This window comes from Lithobates pipiens, unplaced genomic scaffold (assembly GCF_037356315.1).
Source record: "Lithobates pipiens isolate NorthernLeopardFrog02 unplaced genomic scaffold, aLitPip1_a1.2 Scaffold_13, whole genome shotgun sequence".
Classification (NCBI taxonomy): Eukaryota; Metazoa; Chordata; class Amphibia; order Anura; family Ranidae; genus Lithobates; species Lithobates pipiens.
The window spans coordinates 173,161,053-173,179,375 of record NW_027507718.1 but is presented as its reverse complement, the minus strand read 5'-3'; the positions used below and the strand labels follow the sequence as shown (position 1 = coordinate 173,179,375).

The following is an 18,323-nucleotide window of genomic DNA, read 5'->3' as shown; positions in this document are numbered from 1 at the left end:
GGTTTTTCATAATGTGCTAGTATGCAGTGCATACTAGCATTTAATGCCTTTACCTTGCAGGGTTTATAAAAAAAAAAAGAAAGAAATTGGTGCAGTTTACTACAGCTTTAAGGAAAATTAATCCTCAGGTGAGCAACCTGGCCAGGAACACAAGCATATCAGGGTCAAGGTGGAGCCAATCATCTTTCAAGTAGCTGTCCTGGAAGATGATTTAGGAAAGTGTGTTAACCCCTTTTGCTGCCGGAAATTTTTTTTTTTTTGCAAAAAATAAAAATAAATAAATAAAAAGGCGTAGTAGACAGCGGCGCATGCGCTGTAGACAGCGGCGTGCAGGCGCACGGTGCAGGCTGCAGATCGCTGCGATATGCCACGAGTGTCGGCTCCTGTGCGCATGCGCGAGAGTGACGTCATCGCTGCTCCGGAGCAGCGTGACCCGGAAGTCACTCCGGAATCCATGGCAGCGGCAGACATGAAGACGGAGGACCGCTTCAGGGGCTTCGTTCTCAGGCAAGTTATTCATAATGAGCTAGTATGCTATGCATACTAGCTCAATATGCCTTTGCCTTGCAGGTTCCTTTTTTTTTATTTTATTTTTTCAACTGCCTTTACTTCCTCTTTAAAGACAAATTTTTTTCTGACACTTGATGCTTACAAGTAAAAATCCTGTATTTTCTGCTAGAAAATCACTTAGAACCCCCAAAAATGTATAATAATATATATATATATATATTATATTTTTTTTAGCAGAGACCCTAGGGAATAAAATAGCGGTTGTTGCAATATTTTATGTCACATAGCATTTGTGCAGAGATCTTTCAAACGCACTTTTGGGGAAAAATACACTAATGATTTAAAAAAATAAAATAAAAAAATAAAAAAATGAAAAAAGTTAGCCCATTTTTTTCATCCAAAAGTTTTAATTACCTGTTTTTATGTATAGTTTTTTTTTTTTCTAAATTATACATACAAGTGAACTGATTGGAGGTTTGTTTTGTTTAATAAATGTTTAAGTGTATGACATTTTCTATATCACTTATTACTTAAGGCTGCTTACACACTGGAGCCGGCAGGCATTGACGGTAAAACGTTGCTAATTTTAGCGGCGATTTACCGTCATTTTAGCGGCGCTATTTGGCTCCTAGTGGGACACTTATAGTCCAGTTAGCGGCCTAGGAGGGGGTTAAATGCGCCCGTGAAGCGCTGCTGCCAAATCGCATTGCAGGTGCTGCGGCAGTGGTGCCCATAAATTTTAATGGGCAGGAGTGGTGGAGGAGAGGTATACAACACTCAAAAGATGCTGCTTGCAGGACTTTTTTTTTTTTTTTAACACATCCTGCCAGCGCATCGCCTCAGTGTGAAAGCACTCTGGCTTTCACACAAACTGCAGGGGAGCCATTTTGCAGGCACTTTACATGTGCTATTTTTATCCCAAAAGCGCTTGAAAAACGCCCCAGTGTGAAAGGTGTCTAACTGTTAGATTTCTGAGATGAAGGAGGAAAACAAAAAATAAATAAAAAAACAAAAAATTGGCCTAACATATCGGCCATCGGCCGCCACAATTTCTAAATATCGGCATCGGCCAGAGAAAAACCCATATCGGTCGACCTCTAGTGCTAATACCCCAACCTAGAAATATAAATCTATAAAAATTGTGAAGCGCTCATATACATATGTGCGAATGTCCAAATCCAGAAAAACAAAAAACATGCATTTACCAGACATGCATTTGCAAACCAACACCATATATGTATAAAACTATATAAAAACAAATTTTCTTAACTGTGAGGTAATATATTAGGTATACACCTTATTTCTTCATATATAGATCAGACAGTCTTTTGGGGCTTTGTGTTATACAATTCTTTTTTACCATGCCTTTAAATAAAACACCACATACTGTTCTATCACCAAACGTGCCGTTATAGGTGTGCCCTCACCTCAAATGATGGACCCCACCATTGTACAACAGGAGGTCAAACTGCGCTTCAGTAAAAGTAATTCCAGGGATGCAGGTCATCCACCACTTTCAGAGGCATGGCAATGGTCCCCGGTATATCATAAAATCAGATAAAATCTCCATAGTGTAAAACCATAAATCATATTTATAAAAGTAGAAATGCACTTACAAATATCAAAGAATGCAAGGGGTGTGAATATACAGTTCTCTTTACATCAAAGCAGTTCAGATGGGAATCCAAGATGGGTCACAGGAGTGCACTTGTGCTCTCCTGTGACCCAGAGTTGGCTTATAGCAGGCTAAAGTTTGCTGTCCGTTGATGTCACAGAGCTGCCCCAGGCTATGGAATGATCGAAATCACATTGTTAGGATAGACCTGGCTTTCTGATTGATAAGATGGTATTTTTTTTTTTTTTTTTTTTTAAAAAGCCCCCCATCTCACCAAGCTCACGCGCAGAGGCAAATGCATACGGAGGATACACATGCTTATGTAAAATGGTGTTTGCACCACACGTGAGGTTGCTGCAAACGTTATACAGAGAGCAATAATTCTAGCCCTAGACCAGTGATGGCGAACCTTGGCACTCCAGATGTTTTGAAACTACATTTCCCATAATGCTCATGCACTCTGCAGTGTAGTTGAGCATCATGGGAAATGTAGTTCCAAAACATCTGGGGTGCCAAGGTTCGCCATCACTGCCCTAGACCAACTTTGTAACTGTAAACTGGTAACCTGTAAAAATGTTTAAAGTGTCGCATATAGAGATTTTTAATCATAGTTTGTCACCATTCCACAAGCATGCACAATTTTCTTTTCCAATCAGTTGTATTAGAAGTTTCTAGGAAAGAATACCAAAAATTCCAAGACTTACTCATAGGAAAAACAGTAAGCTATAAACATACATCAAGGTACAAGGGATGGAAAAGACGAAATAGAGAGAGAGATAGAGATATATATCTATTCCATCAAGTATTGCCTTGTACAGATGGACTTGGGCGTGTTGGAAATCTCACATGCCTGATCCCACCAGGAAGCCGAAACTGCACTAATCACAGGAAGTGAGACATTTCCCGGTCCGCATCTGCACAGATCGGGAAATGTCTCACTGCCTGTGATTAGCGATGTGCGTGTCGGCTTCCTGGTGGGATCGGGTACATGGGATTTTGAACATGCCCAAGCTCATCTCTATTGGCTTGTATAAAACTGAGCTCAGAGGGCAACAACCGAAAGCAAAAAATAAAATAAAAATAAATAAAAAAAAGCGAATAGGAAAGGGTTAGGGGAAAAGCATAATCAAAATTTCCCTGTCGCTCTTTTGAGCTCAATATTAAGAGAAAGAGGGAAAGGTGGGATGACATAACCATGTAACAATCATCTATGTACCCATATGCCATAGAATTGGTGGGGATAATAGGGCATAAAGGGGAGACAGTGTAACTACCAAGGCCTTACCGCACCCCCCTCCCCACAACACCTTGTATGACAATATGGGGCAAAACACTGACAATTCAAAGGGAGTGATAAAAGAAAGAAAAGAGAGGAGCCACGTGCGCAAATTTTGAAGGATTACATGTTATGAATCTATTTACTCTGCATAACATCATCTTTTATATGTTTTTACCAAAACATGGGTTATATAGGGTTTTTTTTTTTGCATTAAAATTCATTAAAATGTACTTTTCCCCAAAAAGTTTCAATTAAAAAAACACCTATGAATTTATGGTCTAAAGCAGTGATGGTGAACCTTGGCACTCCAGATGTTTTGGAACTACATTTCCCATGATGCTCATGCACTCTGCAGTGTAGTTGAGCATCATGGGAAATGTAGTTCCAAAACACATGGGGTGCCGAGGTTCGGCATCACTGGTCTAAAGCCTCTGCTGAAATAAAATTTTTTATATATTATATTTAACCACTTCCTGACTAGAGATCGACCGATATGGGTTTTTCTCTGGCCGATGCCGATATTTAGAAATCATGGCGGCCGATAGCCGATATATGATGCCGATTTTTTTGGGCCGATATGTTAGGCCGATTTTATTTTATTTATTTATTTTTAATCCCCCTTGATCTAACACACCTTTCACACTGGGGCGTTTTTTAAGGCGCTTTTGGGCTAAAAATAGCGCCTGTAAAGTGCCTGCAAAATGGTTCCCCTGCAGTCTGAGTGAAAGACAGAGCGCTTTCACACTGAGGCGATGCGCTGGCAGGATCTTAAAAAAAAAAAAAAAGTCCTGCAAGCAGCACGTTTGGAGTGGTGTATACCGCTCCTCCACCACTCCTGCCCATTGATATGAATGGGCACCACTGCCGAAGCGCATGCAATGCGATTTGGCAGCGGTGCTTCATGGGCGCATTTAACCTCTTCCTTGGCCGCTAGCTGGGTTATATGTGCCCCACTAGCAGCCAAATAGCACCGCTAAAATGATGGTAAAGAGCCGCTAAAACTTGCGTTTTACCATCAACGTCTGCCCGCTCCAGTGTGAAAGCAGCCTTCATAAGTGATACAGAAAATTTCTTACACTTAAAGCGGAGGTCCACCCTAAAATGGACCTTCCGCTCATCGGATTCCCCCCCCCTCCGGCGCCACAATTGGCACCTTTCAGGGGGGAGGGGGGTGCAGTTACCTGGATAATCCAGGTAACTGCACCCACTTCCGGGCTAGCTCTCTGCGGAAAGGGGCGTACATTACGCCCCTTTCCGCAAGTGCCCGCCCCCTTCCGCAAGTGCCCCGCTGTCTGCTGGGAAACACACAGATCCCAGAGGCAGCGGGGACCGTCCTCATTGCGCAGCGCGGCTCGCGCATGCGCAGTAGGGAACCGGGAAATGAAGCCGAAAGGCTCCATTTCCTGATTCCCATACCCAAGATGGCGGCGGCAGCACTCGAGTGTCGATCTAGAGATCGGCTTTGGGTGCCGACATCGCGGGCGCGCTGGACAGGTAAGTGTCACTATTTTAAAAGTCAGCAGCTGCAGTATTTGTAGCTGCTGGCTTTAAAAAAAAAAAAAAAAAAAAAAAAAAAAAAAAAAAAAACGCGGAGTCCCGGAGGACTCCCGCTTTAAACATTTATTAAACAAAACAAACCTCCAATCAGATTACTTGTATGTATGATCTAGATTTAACCACTTTCAGACCGGACCATTTTGCTGGTAAATGACCAGAGGTCTTTTTACACTTTGGCACTGCGCTGCTTTAACTGGTAATTGCGCGGTCATGCAATGTTGTACCCAAACAAAATTTGCGTCCTTTTCTTCCCACAAATAGAGCTTTCTTTTGATGGTATTTGATTGCCTCTGCGATTTTTATTTTTTGCGATATAAACGTAAAAAGACCGCAAATTTTGAAAAAAAATGATATTTTCTACTTTTTGTTATTAGAAAAATCCAATAAACTCAATTTTAGTCATACATTTAGGCCAAAATGTATTCAGCCACATGTCTTTGGTAAAAAAAAAGTCAATAATTGTATATTTATTGGTTTGCGCAAAAGTTGTCACATCTAAAAACTAAGGTACGTTTTCTGGAATTTACGCAGCTTTTAGTTTACGACTGCCTATCTCATTTCTTGAGGTGCTAAAATGGCAGGGCAGTACAAAACCCCCCCAAATGACCCCATTTTGGAAAGTAGACACCCTAAGGAAATTGATAAGTGGCATGTTGAGCCCATTGAATATTTTATTTTTTTGCCTCAAGCGATTGAATAATGACAAAAAAAAAATTTATTTTTTTTTTTACACAAAGTTGTCACTAAATGATATATTGCTCACACATGCTATGGGCGTATGTGAAATGACACCCCAAAATAAATTCTGCTGCTTCTCCTGAGTACGGGGATACCACATATGTGGGACTTTTTGGGAGCCTAGCCGCGTACGGGGCCCCGAAAACCAAGCACCGCCTTCAGGCTTTCTAAGGGCGTAAATTTTTGAGTTCACTTCTCACTACCTATTACAGTTTTGAAGGCCATAAAATGCCAAGATGGCACAAAACCCCCACAAATGACCCCATTTTAGAAAGTAGACACCCCAAGCTATTTGCTGAGAGGCATGTTGAGTTCATGGAATATTTTATATTTTGCCACAAGTTGCGGGAAAATTACAAACTTTTTTTTTTTTTTTTTTTCACAAAGTTGTCACTAAATGATATATTGCTCACACATGCCATGGGCATATGTGAAATGACACCCCAAAATAAATTCTGCTGCTTCTCCTGAGTACGGGGATACCACATATGTGGGACTTTTTGGGAGCCTAGCCGCGTACGGGGCCCCGAAAACCAAGCACCGCCTTCAGGCTTTCTAAGGGCGTAAATTTTTGAGTTCACTTCTCACTACCTATTACAGTTTTGAAGGCCATAAAATGCCAAGATGGCACAAAACCCCCACAAATGACCCCATTTTAGAAAGTAGACACCCCAAGCTATTTGCTGAGAGGCATGTTGAGTTCATGGAATATTTTATATTTTGCCACAAGTTGCGGGAAAATTACAAACTTTTTTTTTTTTTTTTCACAAAGTTGTCACTAAATGATATATTGCTCACGCATGCCATGGGCATATGTGAAATGACACCCCAAAATAAATTCTGCTGCTTCTCCTGAGTACGGGGATACCACATATGTGGGACTTTTTGGGAGCCTAGCCGCGTACGGGGCCCCGAAAACCAAGCACCGCCTTCAGGCTTTCTAAGGGCGTTACAGTTTTGAAGGCCATAAAATGCCAAGATGGCACAAACCCCCCCCAATGACCCCATTTTGGAAAGTAGACACCCCTAAATTTAGGGGTACACTAGTGAGACTAGGTAATAAATGGCGGGTGCCCTGAAACTATAAAAAAATAACTAACCAACCAGCGTCACCTGTAACAGTTATATGGTGATCACTGGTGAAAGGGTTAACTAGGGGGCAATCAGGGGGCTTTATGCGGTAGTATATGGGGGTCCCTGGCGCTATAAAAAGCTGCGGCGAACCTAAATACCTACCTGCCTAACTAGCGTCACCTGTGACACTAATACAGCGATCAGAAAAACGATCGCTTATTAGGCTGGGTTCACACTGGAGCGATGCGGGAACGCCACGAATGCGCGGCGGGTTCCCGCATCGCATGCCTCCCGGCGGCAGTTCACACTGCCCTATGCGAACTGCTGGGAGTGTCAGTGAAATGTTACTGACACCCCCAGATCAGTTCGCATATCGCAGTGCGATCTGCAAACTCGGATCGCATGGTGTGAACACCCATGCGATCCGATTCTGCTGCGGGCCAAAAAAAGGGTCCCGTGCGAATTTGCGGCGGGTGTGGCGGGTGCGGCGAATGGCTGAACTCGAATCGCACAGAGATCGGATGTGATTTGCACTGCAGTGCGGTGCGAATCACATCCGTTCTCAAACCGCTGCAATGTGAACCCAGCCTTAGTGACACTGGCGACGGGGGGTGATCACGGGGTTAAACCTTTATTGGGGGGGTTAGGGGGGTACCTTAGAACTAAAGGGGGCTAACCCTAACTGCCCTAACAGTTATTAGTCACAAATGACACCCGCCGGGTGATCAGGGGGTTAAACCTTTATTAGGTAATAAATGGCGGGTGCCCTGAAACTATAAAAAAATAACTAACCAACCAGCGTCACCTGTAACAGTTATATGGTGATCACAGGTGAAAGGGTTAACTAGGGGGCAATCAGGGGGCTTTATGCGGTAGTATATGGGGGTCCCTGGCGCTATAAAAAGCTGCGGCGAACCTAAATACCTACCTGCCTAACTAGCGTCACCTGTGACACTAATACGGCGATCAGAAAAATGATCGCTTATTAGGCTGGGTTCACACTGGAGCGATGCGGAAACGCCGCGAATCCGCGGCGGGTTCCCGCATCGCATGCCTCCCGGCGGCAGTTCACACTGCCCTATATGCGAACTGCTGGGAGTGTCAGTGAAATGTTACTGACACCCCCAGATCAGTTCGCATATCGCAGTGCGATCTGCAAACTCGGATCGCATGGTGTGAACACCCATGCGATCCGATTCTGCTGCGGGCCAAAAAAAGGGTCCCGTGCGAATTTGCGGCGGGTGCAGCGGGTGTGGCGAATGGCTGAACTCGAATCGCACAGAGATCGGATGTGATTTGCACTGCAGTGCGGTGCGAATCACATTCGTTCTCATAAACCGCTGCAATGTGAACCCAGCCTTAGTGACACTGGCGACGGGGGGTGATCACGGGGTTAAACCTTTATTGGGGGGGTTAGGGGGGTACATTAGAACTAAAGGGGGCTAACTCTAACTGCCCTAACAGTTATTACAGTCACAAATGACACCAATGCAAAAAAAAAAAAAAAAAAAAAAAAAAAATGACATTGGTGTCACTGTGACTGGGGGGCAGGGGTAATTGGGGGGGTGATCGGGGGGTAAAGGGGGGGTGTGAGTGTGCCTGGCATGTTCTACTGTGTGTGTAGAGTGTTGGTGCAACTCACCGATCCGCTCTCCTCCGTGTCGGAACGAAAAATACCGACACGGAGGAGAGAATACATCACTTCCTCTCCTGTGTTTACATTACAGGAGAGGAAGTGATGTCACCGGGGATTTCCATTCGTCGAGAGCGATCGCGAGGGGGTGGCCATGAATGAATGGCCGCCCCCTCATCCCGGATCGCTCTCGAAGGAATGCCGACCGCCGCAGGCAGGCAGGGACTTATATATACGCCCATATGCCTGCCCGTGCCATTCTGCCGACGTATATCGTCGTGCGGCGGTCGGCAAGTGGTTAAAAAAAAAAAAAAAACCTATATATTAAATAAAAACGGGTATTCAAAACTTTTGGACGAAAAAAAAAAAAAAATGGGCTAACTTTACTGTTTTTATTTTATTTTTATTTTTTAAATGGTGTATTTTTTTCCCCAAAAAAATGCATTTGAAAGACCTCTGTGCAAATGCCGTGTGACATAAAATATTGCAAAAACCGCTATTTAATTCCCTAGGATCTCTGCTAAAAAAATATATATAATTTTTGGGGGGGTCCAAGTGATTTTCTGGCAGAAAATACTGGATTTTTACTTGTAAGCAACAAGTGTCAGAAAAGATTTAGTCTTTAAATGGTTAAACTGAGAACTTCTACACACAGAGATGACTTCATTCAAGTGTAAACATTGTATCATTTAGTTCTTTTCTTGGCAGTCTGCCCAGAGAGGAGGAGTGTTGCTATGACGACTCAGGCAATTTACACTGACTTCTTACAGAAGTCATTTCAAAGTCCCACTGTAGAATCGGCTTTTTATCAGCACAATCGGCCGATGCCGATTATTTAAAAAACGGCAAATATCGGCCGGCCGATATATCGGTCGACCTCTATTCCTGACCAGGGTTACGCCAATGTACTTCAGCAGAATGGCATGGACAGGCAAATGGGCGTACCTGTATGCCGCCGGGACCTCCGTGAATCAGATCATGGGTCCTGCGGACTCAATCGCCGAGGGTATACCCGCGATCGTCTCACGGGAAGGAAAAACGGGGAGATACTAATGTAAACAAGCAGCTCCCTGTTCTGCCTAGTGACAGTGACACTGATCTCTGCTCTCTGACGTGTCACACACACACACAGCCACCCCCCCCCAGTTAGAAACACACCACAGGACAAACTTAACCTCTACACTGCCACCTAGTGGTTAACCCATTTCACTGCCAGTGTCATTTACACAGGAATCGGTGCATTTGTATAGCACTGATTGCTGTATAAATGACAATGGTCCCAAAAACATGTCAAAAATGTCCGTTGTGTCTGCCATAATGTGGAAGTCACAATAAAAAACGGCCGATTGCCGCCATTACTAGTAAAAAAAAGAAAATGAATAAAAATGCCATAAAACTATCCCCTATTTTGTAACGCTATAACTTTTTTTTTAACCAAAAATATGTCGAAGAATACGTATCGGCCTAAACTGAGGAAAAAAATAAAAATAATGTATTATTATTATACTACACGATTTATATAGCACCAACAGTTTACACAGCGCTTTACAATGTATGGGGGGGGGGGGGGCACAACATAATTACAGTACAGTTCAATACAGAAGGGACAGGAAGGATTTGCTCGTAGAGCTTACATTCTAAAGGGAGGGGGATGGTGGTACAAAAGGTAATAGCTGCAGAGAATGATTTGATGGGGGTGGCTTGGGGACAGTTAGGTGGGTGTGGGATAGGCTTCCCTGAATAAATGAGTTTTCAGGGATCTCCTAAAAGGTGGACAGGGTAGGGGCTGATTGTACAGACTGGGGCAGGAAGTTCCAGAGGATGGGAGAGGCCTTGTTTTTTTTATTTTTTTTTTATATATTTTTGGGGGATTATTATAGCAAAAATTTAAAAAATAATGCGTTGTTTTCAAAATTGTTTTTTTTTTTGTTTATAGCGCAAAAAACAAAAACCGCAGGGGTGATCAAATACCACCAAAAGAAAGCTATATTTGTGGGGGAAAAAAAAAACATCAATTTTGTTTGGGAGCCACATCGCACGCCCATGCAATTGTCAGTTAGAGCGACGCAGTGGCGAATCGCAAAAAGTGCTCTGGTCTTTGGCCAGCAAAATGGTCTGGAGCTTAAGTGGTTAATAGAAAACAAAACACTGATATTTACATGTAGGAGAGAAGTGTCAGAACAGGCCTGGTCTTCAAGGGGTTAAACAATTTATTAGATAACAGAATAAAAATGTACCTAGATTTTCTGGAAATGGACCACTGGCAGCATGGAGGTGCTAAGCAAATAAATCCATTGGCAATCCTTGCACAGCACTCACAGACATGGAAGTGACACAAAGACTGATGAATTGGACTTCCTCACAGAAAGCACCAAAAAAGATTCCATTACTATAATAAATGAATTCCAGTCATATACAAACCTCTATACACCACGGTGCTAGCGTTTTTATTTAAATAGTTTGTCCCCATCTCCTTTTACTTACCTGTGACAACGACACACTTCTTCGGCTTCTCCATGCCGCTGAAAGGACTTCCGGTCCGAGCATCGGGCACCTGAGGCTCTCAGCTGGGAGAAGCAAGCATTTCCACGTCACGTGATGTTACCCGTCCACTCTGCGTTCCAGGGCTGCCAGCTGCGAGCAGAAAGCATTTCCCCGTCCTGGGTCCCGCCCCTCCTTCTGCGTTCCGAGCCTCTTTCTGGTGTCCTTATGAAGATTCTAACCAATTACAGAGTAGGCTGACCTAATGAAGGCTTTTACTAGCGCTTACAAGTGGGGATTGGTGTATGGAGCGGAAAGCTAAGTTTTGGGCGGTGCGTTGAAGTTCCTAAACTTCCTATGCTAACAAAACATTCAGAGCCAGAGCTCCCAACAGTTCCTGATTTGGAACAAAGTCCCCCTGTCCTTATTTGGCCCTCATTTTGGTCTTTATAAATATATATAATGCACTATTTATCAAAAAGGTTTTCCCAAGTGCTAAACCTTTCATCCAATTTCTAAATTGCATTTATAAATGACAAAATCCAATCTAAAGACATAATAGTGGTAAAACAAAAACAAAAAAAACACTTGTGGGTTTAACTAAACATTTTTTTTTTATATATTTCTCCAATAAGAAGGCTTGGCAGGTTGTGTGTCCTTTTCCTACATACCTTTGCCAATGGGTGTCCCTCCTTCCCATCTCAAACAGTTGGTAGATCTGCTCGTAGCTGCATTCACACTTTTGCGTAACGAGAACAAGTGTTGCCACATGTGATTTCACTGTGGGGAGCCTGTTCACCTCATGGGCCGCCCTGTGCGTGTTTGTCACCCCAAAAAGGAGCTCATGCTTCTTTTCGGGGCACCAAGCTTCACGCGATATTGAATGCACGGCCGTGCGGCTGAATCGAATCACATTTGGGGTGCAATAAAGGCAGCCAAACGTGTGGTGCAGCGATTGTAATGCGATTTGGAATCACAAAGATTCAAAATCGCAAAGTGCGAATGGAGCCTAGGGCAGTTAGAGAATCACTAAGGGTCCGTTCACACAGAACGCAGTCCAGGAAACATACCGCGCGCGCTCCCCACACTGCATTCACAAAGCACTGCACTTGCCATCTGCAGCGGGTGTCAATGTAATGCCAACGACACCCCAAATGTAGGTCACAAAAGCAATGCATTAGCCTGTACCAGACACATACTACAGAAGTACCATGCGTTCCGGTTGCAGTGCATTTTTAAGCACTTTCACCCCCCTCCCGCCCAATTTTCATCTTTCAGCACTGTCACACTTTGAACGACAATTACACTGTCATGCAACACTGTATCCAGATTCAGTTTTATCATTTTTTTTTTACACAAATAAAGTGTTCTTTTAGTGGTATTTTAATCAACGAAAAAAGATCGAATATTAAAAATAAAATAAAATTAAAAAAGCAAGCTTTTTCTTAGGTTTCTGTTATGAAATCTTGCAAATAAAAAATCTTTCTTCATAAAATTTAGACCAAACTGCTATTTGACGAAAATAACCCAAATCAGTATATATTTAGTCTGTAGGGAAGTTATAGAGACCACAAACTATGGTGTATATATACTGTATATCTGAAAATGATTAATCCTGCTGTACCTATCCTGATGCATAAAATGCATCAAGGTAAAAACTTTGAGCCTTTTCAGCCCCGGAAGGATTTACCCCCTTCCTGACCAGGCCATTTTTTGCGATACGGCACTGTCGCTTTAACTGACAATTGCACGGTCATGCCACACTGTACCCAAACAAAATCTACGTCCTCCCCCCCCACCCCACATATAGAGTTTTCTTTTGGTGGTATTTTTGCCGTTTTTCTTTTCTGCACTATAAACAAAAAAACTTTAATTTTGAAAAAAAAAAAGTTTTTTACTTTCTGCTATAATACATATCCAAAAAATAAAGTGTAAAAAAACAAATTTCTGCAGCAGTTTAGGCAAATATGTATTCTACATATTTTTGGTAAAAAAAAATCCCAATAAGCGTATATTGATTGGTTTGCACAAAAAGGTATAGCATCTACAAAATAGAGGATAGATTTAGGGACTTTTGTATTTGTTTATTTTTACTGATAATGACGGCAATCTGCGATTTTTCGTGGGACTGCGACATTGTAGCAGACAAATCTGACCCTAAGTGACACTTTGTGGGGACCAGTGACACCAATACAGTGATCAGGGCTAAAAAAAACAAAAAAAAACAAAAAATTGCACTGATCAATGTATAAATGACACTGGTAGGGAAGGGGTTAACACTAGGGACAAACAAGGCGTTAATTGTGTTCTGTGTGGGGGATGGGCTCACTGGGCCAACACAGAGATCTCTGTTACTGATCACTAGGAACAGCAGATTTCCATGTTGTGCCCTGTCAGAAAGGGAAACGATCCTGTTTATATAGGCAGATCCCTGTTCTGATACCAAGATCGCCAGTGGCCCGAAAGACCTCAAGTCCGCCAGACCCGGGTGCACGCCCACAGTATCTCATGCACGAAACGACGTACTGGTACGTCGTTTTGCGCAGTTGGGCCACCTTGTCGCAGTATATGTGCGGTTTGGAAGTGGTTAAAGTGATTGTAAAGGCAGAAAGTTTTTTTTATCTTTATGCATTAAGATAAAAAGCCTTCTGTGTGCAGCATAAATGTGGACATTTACACAGTAATCAGTGCATTCTTATAGCACTGATTGCTGTATAATTGTCAATGGTTTCAAAAATGTGTCAAAAGTGTGCGATGTGTCCACCATAATGTAGCAGTCCCGATAAAAATCACAATCACAAAAAACACGCATTTACTAGTAAAAAAAATAATTAAAATGCCATAAATCTATCCCCCATTTTGTAGACACTATAAATTTTGCAAAAACCAATCAATATACGCTTATTGCGATTTTTTTTTTACCAAAAATATGTAGAATATATAATGGTCTAAACTGAGGAAAAAAATGTGTTTTTTTGATTAAAAAAAATAATGGATATTTATTATAGCAAAAAGTAAAATATATTGTTTTTGTCGCTCTTTTGTTTATAGCACAAAACATAAAAACCACAGAGGCGATCAAATAGCACCAAAATAAAGCTATATTTGTGGGGGAAAAAAAAAAAGGACGTACATTTTGTTAGGTTAGAGCATCGCACGACTGTGCAATTGTCAGTTAAAGTGACGCAGTGCCGAATCGCAAAAAATGGCCTGGTCATTGAGCCACCAAATCTTCAGGGGCTGAAGCGGTTAAAGGGGGGGGGGGGGTAATCGTACTTTAATATGACTTTATAAACAATCAGCATCATACAATTATAGATTATGAGATTTTATTTTTTATTGATGCTGTGCTGACGCACATCATCTATGTGATGCTAAATGACTGTCAACCCACTATCAATCCTCTGTGCAGTGATATCTGATGCATCTTACTCCAAGCTTGTCCTAATTTTTCATGTGATGATTCTTTTATTTTGTCAACCTGTAAGTATGACGACTTTCAAGTAGTAGTAAACTTTTTTTTTTGCTGACAGGCAGGGGTCCTGTACGCGGACCTGTAAAGCTCAGGGTACATTTACAGCCCCAATCCCTGCCGTAACTTCAAGTTAGAAAGTCAAGGAAACCTCATGGCAGGCTGCTTGCATTTTCAGAAGGTGGTTAAAAACAAAACAAAAAAACAGAAGCCTCTGCAGTTTTTCTCTCTAGAGCTTTCCTTTAAAGGAGTTGTAAACCCTAACAATTATCTTCTCTTATTTGGTCCCTTTTGGCCTGTTAAAGTGGTGTTGCCACCAAAAATATAACCTAACTCGTATGTGCATCAAATGGTCTTCTTAAAATTAATTGGATAATAAAAAATTTTTTACTTACCTATTTCTTGCGGTTGCTAGGTGGTCCCACGAAATCTGCCTCTTCCATTTCGTGGGACCAAGAACGGGCTAAGAACGTCACTTCCCTCGGCAGCCCGGCTCGCTGAGGCTCCTGGGAGAAGTATGACACCATTTCCCAGGATGCCTTGGGCATCACCGAGGGCTACAATCGCGTTATTTCGAGACCGGAAGTGACGCGATTGCATGTGTAATTTGGCGCGGGACTTCCGTCGACAACAACCGTTGTCATGGCAACCGGAGCAGAAGACGGCGCTCGATATAGCGCTTACTGCGCATGCGCGAGATTTAATCGAACGGGCGGTGCATGCTGGTCTTTTATCAGCGCACTCTCCCGGAAGAGGATGCCTGTGGGCTTCACATGCCCACAGGCAAAATGACAACCGTCAGGAGACGGTTTTATAAAATCGTTTTGAATAACAAAACAACATGCTGCTGGATGTACAAAAGGAAAAAGTAAGTGTTAGATTTCATTTTAATAAGGATTGCCGGTATGCCAAAAAAAAAAAAAAAGGATCAAGACAGTGGAATCCCACTTTAAGTCTCTGAAGACCGCATAACCTCTATATTATTGAAAAGAGGCGTGGTTACAGTAGTCTCATGCACACTGGGCGTTATAAAAACGGTTGTAGCTTTGCAGTGAGTTTTTCAATGTTTCTGCAATAAAGTCTTTTTAGCTTTCTTTTTTTTTTTCCCCCTTCAATGGGATCAAAAAAAACGTTAAACGCTGGTGAGCCATGTTTTGGTGTTTTTAGCATTATAATGTATTCACAGCTAAAAAACTCCTCTCGGAGCCCACTTTTTTTTTTACAGTCAAAAAATACCCCAGCCAAAAACAGTTGCGCATGAACACATAAGATAACATGCTGGAGAGTTTGACTGTAGAAAAAAAAAAATACATTGTGAAGCCAAATACAGCAGCAGTAAAAATGTGCAAAAACATCCAGTGTGCTTGAGGCCTAATGCCGCGTACACACGACCAAACTTTCTGGCAGAAAAGGTCAGACGGAATAATTTCATCGGATATTCCGATCGTGTGTGGGCTTCAGTGGACCTATAAATAGAACATGTTTTAAAACATAGTTAGTAAGGTTGAATAAAGACACCAGTTCAACCTGAGTGAGTGTCTACAATTGTCCCTATCCCTGTACAATGCACACTCACATCAGTCCCTACCCTTAAGGAGCACACAATCCAAGGTCCCCATTCATATATAATTTTTCCTCCCCCATAAGCCCATCCCCCTCACGCCATGATTCTAGGTGTAGTCCTGGACTCCCCTTCAAGCAACACATCCAATCACTGTCCAAATCCTGCAGCCTCAACCTCCGCAACATCTCCAAAATACGCCCCTTTCTAACCAATGAGACAACAAAGCTCTTAATTCACTCGCTGGTCATCTCCCGCCTCGACTACTGCAACTCCCTTCTCATTGGCTTACCTCTACATAGTCTATCGCCTCTTCAATCCATCATGAATGCCGCTGCCAGACTTATCCACCTTACCAATCGCTCTGTGTCTGCTACTTCTCTCTGTCAATCCCTCCACTGGCTTCCGATCAGCCAAAGAATTAAATTCAAAATACTAACTATATACAAAGCCATCCACAACTCTGCCCCCAGCTACATCACGAGCTTAGTCTCTAAGGCTGCTTTCACACTGGGGAGGTATTCAGGCGTTACAGCGCTAAAAATAGTGCCTGTGTAGCGCCTGAAAAAAACCGGCCCCTTTAACTCCAGTGTGAAAGCCGGAGGGCTTTCACACTGGAGCGATGCGCTGGCAGGACGGTGAAAAAAGTCCTGCTAGCCGCATCTTTGGAGTGGTGAAGGAGCGGTGTATTCACCGCTCCTACCCATTGAAATCAATGGGACAGCGCGGCACTGTAGCGGCGCTTTGCGGGCGGGTTTAACCCTTTTTCGGCCGCTAGCGGGGGTTAAAACCACCCCGCTAGCGCCCGCAGACCGCCGCTAAAACAACGGTAAAGCGCCACTAAAAATAGCAGCGCTTTACCGCCGACGCCGCTCCCGCCCCAGTGTGAAAGCAGCCTACATACCAACTTACTCGTTCTCTTCGTTCCTCTCAAGACCTCCTGCTTTCTAGCTCCCTAATCACCTCCTCCCATACTCGCCTCCAGGACTTTTCAAAAAAGCCTCTCCAATACTATGGAATGCCCTACCCCAATCTGTCCACCTATCTCCTACTTTATTAGCTTTTAGACGATCCCTGAAAACACTTCTCTTCAGAGAAGCCTACCCCACCCAGACCTAACTGTATTTTCATTTTCTTCATCAGCTCATCTCCCCACAGTTATTACCTTTTGTTTCAACTTGACCCTCCCTTCTAGATTGTAAGCTCTAACGAGCAGGGCCCTCTGATTCCCTCCTGTATTGATTTGTAAAGTGTACTGTCTGCCCTCATATTGTGAAGCGCTGCGCAAACTGTTGGCGCTATATAAATCCTGAATAATAATAATAATACTAGGGTCAATTTTGGACAGAAGCCAATTAACCTACCTGCATGTCTTTGGAGTGTGAGAGAAAACCGGAGTACCTGGAGGAAACCCACGCAGGCACAGGGAGAACATGCAAACTCCAGGCAGGTAGTATCATGGTTGGGATATGAACCAACAACCCTTTTTACTGCTAGGTGAGAGTGCGAACCACTACACCACCACCGACTTTTTCTCCGGCTCTTCTGGCGAGGTCTTCAGCCTCTGCTGGTTCTTCTTCCTCTGTCCACTGTCTTCTTGCTCTTTTGCTGGGTCTTCTCCACTGTGTTCTCTCTCTGTTCTTCTTGCGATGTTGACTCAAGGCTCTCTCCCGCTCCAATGCTGGATGCACGGTGTGCCACTACTTATATTGGCACAGGGCGGGATCACCGCCCCATCATGCCCTGGGCGATGACATAATAAGGGGTCGGGGCCTCCGGATGACATCACCCGGTGACCCCGCCCCCCATGCCAATATAGGTAGTGGCGCAACCAGCGTTAGAGCGGGAGAGAGCATTGAGTCAACATCGGGAGAACACAATGGAGAAGACCAAGCAAAAGAACGAGAAGACAGCAGACAGAGGGAGAACAGTCAGAGGCAGAAGACATCAGTGTAGGACACAGAAGAGCCGGAGAGGGGGGAACAGATCAGAAGAGACACTGGACTTGCCTAATAAAATTACTTTAAAAAATACGTGTACTGTTTTATTTTTGATACTTTATTTTTATTTTTTTTAGGTGAATGGGTAGGGGTACAACCCCATACTCACTCACATAGGGTGGGGCCTCCCCCCCTTGTTAAAGGGGTCTTCCAGTGTCTGATAAGCCCCCCGCCTGCAGATCCCCACAACCAACGGCCAGGCTTGTCGAGAAGAGGCCCTTGTCCTCATCAACATGGGGACAAGATGCTTTGGGGCCCACCTGCCCCAAAGCACCCAACATACCCATGTTGAAGGGATGTGGCCTGGTACGGTTAAGGAGGGGGGGGGCCCACTCACTCATTCCCACCCCCTTTCCTGATCTGCCAGGCAGTGTGCTCTGTTAAGGGTATGGTATGGATTTTA

At 43.4% G+C, this 18,323-nt stretch overlaps 1 protein-coding gene across 4 annotated transcripts in view; it reads right to left on the bottom strand.

Annotated features, from left to right (window-relative positions):
- Positions 1–11,049, bottom strand: part of PGPEP1 (pyroglutamyl-peptidase I) — a 49,556-nt gene extending 38,507 nt beyond the window's left edge. The window contains exons 1-3 of one of the 4 annotated variants that reach the window (XM_077475901.1): positions 10,891–11,002; positions 10,644–10,795; positions 1,938–2,074 (exon numbers count right to left, since the gene is read on the bottom strand). Coding sequence is in view for 2 of the 4 variants with exons in the window: in XM_077475900.1 (XP_077332026.1) it covers positions 10,891–10,953 (63 nt within the window). In the remaining 2 variants the exon portion in view is untranslated. Of the gene's footprint in view, positions 1–1,937; positions 2,075–10,643; positions 10,796–10,890 lie in introns of all 4 variants that reach the window. The other 3 variants (XM_077475902.1, XM_077475897.1, XM_077475900.1) reach the window with 3 other exon arrangements.
- Between the last annotated feature and the right edge of the window lie 7,274 nt (positions 11,050–18,323).